Raw genomic sequence first — 6,377 nt, 5'->3', positions numbered from 1 at the left:
TATTTGTACCATTGCAGTAAGCAAGAAACATTAAATCAATCTCTTGAAATATTGATTTTATGCAAATGTGATAAATGTACGTTTTGATATATTTTATAAATATTTTTAAACTGTTATTTGATAATGTAATATTCCTAAATATTAACATCATAGTATAGAGATATTATTTTTAATATTTGAATCCAAATATTTGTTCATTGTTAACAATGACGTTATATACAACATTAAAAACAACATATTTATATATAAAAACATATTTATATATAAAAACATTACATATTATAAAATATCATTGTAATAACGTTGTGTTAATGATTTCTTGTTTACCGGGATATTATTGTCGTTTTATCTTCCTGACAGAGACAGTATTTTCCGCAACGCTTATCGTAAATTAAAAATCATAATCTTTCTAGGTTTAATTGGAAGAATTATATATTAATTAGAAATAAAAGGATATGCTTGACATTTTTTAATTCTCCACGTACGAAGATAAAAGATAATTTCGGACATAATATGTATTCAAGCGTTATATTCTCGCGCAATAAATATTAATACTGTTCATATGACACTAAAAAATCCGTGCTTTGCTCCTAAAAGTCCATAAATTCTTTGTTTGGTTATTATCTTTTTAATTTCCACTTATTTGTGATATTACTCTGCGATACATATTGAATGGTTTATCCACTAATAAAAACTATTATTGTTTTTATTATTACTAGAAATATAAATATATAAAATTCAATCGGAAAACAACTGTTTTTGAAATCCCATCTCACTAAAACTGCATTAAAATGAGCGAGGAGTCGTCGAAAGTGGCCGTATTCGACGGCCACTCAGAAATTGTCACTCTTCAGAGGGCACTGGAAATGTTTGGTGATACTAATAGGGTCGTGTAAAAGCACATCATTAATATCTCCTCAACAAACATCAATTGACAGTAACGTTATATGAATGTTATAATTTTCCACTCAACAATATAACTGCTTTATAACAAGTGTTATACGTAATATTTACATCGTTAAATAAAAAATTATAACATCGACGCAATGTCAGTTGATGTTTGCTGTAGGTCACGTTTCGTGAAACGAAATATTTAAAAGGAAGGAAAAAAGTAGATTTGATATTTCTGGAGTGAAGCTTTTCAGAATGCGAGATTTTATTGTTCGTTAGCTGATATATGTATGTTGCTTATTATTCAACGTAAATACGAGAAAGGAATAAAGAGGAAGTGTAATTAACGCACAAGTGATTTAAAATGCATGGCATAAAATATAGAACCGATAAATAAAAAAGAAAATGTAAAATGAAAAATTATACTTTTCGTGCAAGCATACTAGAATATTGCTTGATAGTCCGTAAGATTATAAATCCTTCAATTCGCCTAATGTTTCGCCGATGGTAATCATCACGTGAGACCCTTTTTCATTTTTGACCAGCGGGGAAAATGCATATTCAGTCAAATTACATGTTTTTCACCGCACTCGGTTATTGAATCTCTCGCGTTCCGCGCAGCCCGAAAAAAACACTACTCGCGTCTCGCTGACGAAAATTTCGACCGACTCGTCGGATGGCCCACGCGTATCATCAAAGTGCAAACAACTGCAAAATGCGGCAATGCCGTTTAGCAATTACGCGTCAGCCGCTTTTTATTCCGTCTGCGAGAAACAAAAGGCGGGAGGCAGGGTAGATTTGTATCGCCGGCGCACCTCTCTCTCTCTCTCTCTCTCCGGTGTTTGTCATTCAATTACGGCGGAATGCAATCGATTTATTCATAAATCGAAACGACGACCACGTACACACCCGCGCCTTTGGGCCGAAAATACACGTTCCGAGTTCTTTCCGCCATGAGAAATATGGCCGAATTTTGTACGCAGTGTAACGGGATTGATTTACGAGCGCATGCGGCAAAAATCAAATGATTTGAAAGAGATTTAATCGCGATTCGTTCGACAGAATCATGAATTATTGATCGGCGCGCGTTCGTCCGAATTTGAAATCGTTTTAAAAGTATTGCTTTGTAACTTACAAATTCGATCAAGCTTCGTAATGACGGGCCGGCGTTGCGTGCGACGCCTGCGCTGTAATGATGTCTGTGCTCTTTGCATAGAACATATAGGAACGTGTATCAAAAGCCTAGTGGCGCCACCGGGTAGTTATAAAGACAACTTCCTCCGTCACACTGACTATTCTACTTTACCACTCCATGCTTTTTCTTCTTACCTCCTTTACCCGCAGATATTTCCATTCTAAACGCGCGGGAAATACAATTAGAAAGAACGAACTCGAAAAATACTATTTCCAATCGAAAAATAAATATCAAGTTGCTTATCTTAACCGAAATATTATTAATTTATTGCTCTTATTTTCCTTTTATTCACGTCGCTGTCACGAAAGCAATTTTCGCGCAAGCCGCTAACAAATGTACAAAGCAGAATAAAGATTCGAGACTTTCTTGTCAAGACTAGCAGATATATTGTTTAAAGAATAATCTTACAGCGTGCGAAGCTGACACAACCTAACGCTTCACCTGGCTCTTCTAGGTAATCAATACAGATCTAAGATTACGGATTACAATCGTAGGATACAAGGACACCAAGGGCACACAAATGACACGCATATTAAAGTGATCGCAACATAAATAATTTATTCTTCCTCGTTAAATAAAACTAACAATCTAGAAGAAAAAAAAAAGATAGAAAAAAATATACGTGGCAATTAGACAGAGAACAAATTACATATTGCCACCTCTAAGGCGAAGTACAAGGTGAAGCGTGGATTCTTTCTGGATGTTGTAATCGGACAAGGTGCGCCCGTCCTCGAGTTGTTTGCCCGCGAAGATTAACCTTTGCTGGTCAGGTGGAATGCCTTCTTTGTCCTGAATCTTCGCCTTCACGTTCTCGATGGTGTCGGAGGCCTCGACCTCCAACGTGATAGTCTTCCCCGTCAAGGTCTTGACGAAGATCTGCATACCGCCTCGAAGTCGGAGCACCAGGTGGAGGGTGGACTCCTTCTGGATGTTGTAGTCGGATAAGGTACGCCCGTCCTCAAGCTGTTTCCCCGCGAAGATCAGTCTTTGTTGGTCGGGTGGGATGCCCTCTTTGTCTTGAATTTTGGCTTTCACGTTCTCGATGGTATCCGACGCTTCGACCTCCAAAGTAATAGTTTTACCAGTCAAGGTCTTGACAAAAATCTGCATACCGCCCCGGAGTCGCAAAACTAAATGCAAAGTAGACTCTTTCTGAATGTTGTAGTCGGACAGGGTGCGTCCGTCTTCCAGCTGTTTCCCCGCGAAGATCAGTCTTTGCTGGTCGGGTGGAATGCCTTCCTTATCTTGGATCTTGGCCTTCACATTTTCAATAGTGTCAGAAGCCTCAACCTCCAAAGTGATGGTTTTGCCCGTCAAAGTCTTCACAAAAATCTGCATACCGCCACGAAGTCGGAGTACCAGATGCAGAGTGGATTCCTTCTGGATGTTGTAGTCAGACAGGGTGCGGCCGTCTTCGAGCTGTTTCCCAGCAAAGATCAATCTCTGCTGATCCGGGGGGATCCCCTCCTTGTCCTGGATCTTCGCTTTGACATTCTCGATGGTGTCGGAGGCCTCGACCTCCAATGTGATGGTCTTGCCGGTCAAAGTCTTCACAAAAATCTGCATACCGCCTCGAAGTCGAAGTACCAGGTGAAGGGTAGATTCTTTCTGGATGTTGTAATCGGACAATGTGCGTCCGTCCTCGAGCTGTTTGCCTGCGAAGATCAACCTTTGCTGGTCAGGTGGAATGCCTTCTTTGTCCTGGATCTTCGCCTTCACGTTCTCGATGGTGTCCGAAGCCTCCACCTCCAAAGTGATCGTCTTTCCTGTCAAGGTCTTGACGAAAATTTGCATGCCACCACGTAAACGGAGAACCAGATGCAGAGTCGACTCCTTTTGGATGTTGTAGTCCGACAGGGTGCGGCCATCTTCGAGCTGTTTCCCAGCAAAGATCAATCTCTGCTGATCTGGAGGGATCCCCTCCTTGTCTTGGATCTTTGCTTTGACATTCTCGATGGTATCGGAGGCCTCGACCTCCAATGTGATGGTCTTGCCGGTCAAAGTCTTCACAAAGATCTGCATGCCGCCTCGAAGCCGAAGTACCAAGTGAAGGGTAGATTCCTTCTGGATGTTATAATCGGACAATGTGCGTCCGTCCTCGAGTTGCTTGCCAGCAAAGATGAGACGCTGCTGGTCGGGTGGGATCCCTTCTTTATCCTGAATCTTGGCCTTCACGTTCTCGATAGTGTCGGACGCTTCAACTTCGAGGGTGATGGTTTTCCCCGTCAGTGTCTTCACGAAAATCTGCATGGTGCTCTGCAACAATATTTAACATTATTAATTAATGTCGTTAAACCTAACATTAATTTCATATCATTATCGTTCCTCGCAATATGTACTACACGAACGAGGAAAATGGACGAAGTGTTCACATATGTTCGACGACGCAAAATCTTTCATCCCACTCGAATAATACAGGCGTACTCGATTAAGTCCGGATATCGGTTAACAATAAAACATTTATCGGAGTACACCGAACAATGCCAAGGCATTGTATCAGAAGTCGTAAAAGAAAATACGTCGTATCAGCTTTCGTCGCATGACGCGACGGAATCGATAACCGCCATTTTGTGCTCGCTTGCGTCGCAATGTCGCGATGAGTCATCACGCTGTTATCTCGCTACGGTGACTGGCGGAACAAAAGCGAGAACGATTCTTTCCCGTCCGTCTCCAATTACACGGCTATCGTATTAACATCCGACAGACTCATCATCCTTTTTCTCCGAATCGTGATATCGCGTTCTCGCGACGCAGCAGGACGATCCCGACGAAAATATCCGCTTAGCAACAGGGTCGATTAGTAACGATCGACACACATTAATGATTCGGATGGGAAATCCGCGAAATTCACGATACAAAGCTCTGATTACGATCGTCCGTTAAACGTAAACTCGCGTTCTCTTTCGTGTATATGCTTCGATAAGGTAACGGCAAGAACGACGAAGAATTCCGCTGATTTTCCCAAACGCGCGATACGCAAAGATGTCTCGAGCGGTCCGGGAATTCCGGTGAATATAAATATCGAATAACGAATCGAACCTTTTGCGGTGAAAGCTCCTAGCTGCAGTAGATACCGTTGTCTCAGGCAACAACTGAAGAACAGATGTGAACTCACGATACGTCTGCTTCTTCAATCCCGTTGAACTAAGCGACGGCGCAGCTGCGGCCGACTTTATACCCTCGCCCCCAATCGCGAGTTTCTGACGCAACGCCGGCGTTGCGATTGGCCAAGTGCGTCAGCGCCGACGGTGCTGATTGGTCCGTCGCGCGAACGTCACGCGTGATGCGCGTTTCTGCTCCCGTATCGACGTAAGTGCACTCTCATATGTTCAAGAATGTTCCACGTCCTGAATCTAACGTTCGAGAACGTTGCGGACGTCGCGGGAAATCGATACCGTCGGGAATTCTCGAGGTTCTGCGGACGCATAAAAACACGAGGGAATATGTGACGGAGAATGCAACGCAATGCACGTGGGATGTGCGTGAGGTAGTTTTACGCACGTATTTTTAGCACGAACGAATTCGTAGGAATTCAACGACATGGATCGCGCTATTTATATACGCGCATCTTCCAAATCGCTTCTTTTCCCTCGTCTCAATCTTTCTCTTCTTATCTCGACTCTGGCGTGTTTGTTCGAACGACGTTTTGTTGTTTACCCGCGATTATTTTTTGGGGGAAGACTCACGAAATATTTTCATTCGTTACCGAATCCGCGCGCCTCTTTCGATCTCTTTTTCACACAATAATAAATATTCGGAAATCCGAATGGATATGCGAAAATATCAATTGTACATAAGCGCACGCGCTGTTTGTCTTTGTCGGTGTATTTTCGGATTATATTTTGAAAACTGACGCCAGAACGTAGACACGGGAAATCAGATTTCACGGAATTACGCTGAGTCAACGTCGCAGCACTGACGTGGATTAGATGCGACGCTAAACAAAGAATTGACGTCTCATTGCAAAATTATGAAATAATAATAATAATGACTTTGACGTTTAATAACCAATTGTTTCTTAAGGAGGTTAAAAGTAATCGATTGAAGGCTAATTTGCTTCAATAACGACAATACATGCAGATATCTTCGATTACAAAATGTATTTATTATTTCTTACAAAGCCACCCATAAGCAACTGCAAGTACAAACTGTTAAATATATAAATTTGCAATGAAATTTGACAAGTTGTACCGCGTAAACGAAAATTGACACACAGATGTCATATATATATTATAGCGTGGATCTTCCCATTTAATTTATATGCTCACAGATTGCGGTGGAATTGCTTACC

The 6,377-nt window shown here is 41.6% G+C and overlaps 2 protein-coding genes across 2 annotated transcripts in view; both read right to left on the bottom strand.

Annotated features, from left to right (window-relative positions):
- Positions 1–2,415, bottom strand: part of LOC106749441 (fibrillin-1-like) — a 60,673-nt gene extending 58,258 nt beyond the window's left edge. Inside the window, exon 1 of the mRNA XM_014628888.1 lies at positions 2,027–2,415. The gene's annotated coding sequence lies outside the window, so the exon portion shown is untranslated. The remainder of the gene's footprint in view (positions 1–2,026) is intronic.
- A 99-nt stretch (positions 2,416–2,514) lies between these two features.
- Positions 2,515–5,239, bottom strand: LOC106749465 (polyubiquitin). The gene is made up of 2 exons (XM_014628938.1): positions 5,126–5,239; positions 2,515–4,342 (listed from the first exon to the last, which is right to left on the bottom strand). Exon 2 carries the CDS (start codon positions 4,334–4,336, stop codon positions 2,732–2,734), a length of 1,605 nt encoding a protein of 534 aa, XP_014484424.1. The 5' UTR covers positions 4,337–4,342; positions 5,126–5,239; the 3' UTR covers positions 2,515–2,731.
- Between the last annotated feature and the right edge of the window lie 1,138 nt (positions 5,240–6,377).

The sequence above is a fragment of the Dinoponera quadriceps genome, unplaced genomic scaffold (genome assembly GCF_001313825.1).
Source record: "Dinoponera quadriceps isolate SergipeBrazil2010 unplaced genomic scaffold, ASM131382v1 scaffold37, whole genome shotgun sequence".
Taxonomy (NCBI): domain Eukaryota; kingdom Metazoa; phylum Arthropoda; class Insecta; order Hymenoptera; family Formicidae; genus Dinoponera; species Dinoponera quadriceps.
Note: the sequence above shows the minus strand (reverse complement) of the source record. Positions and strands in the feature narration are given on the sequence as shown.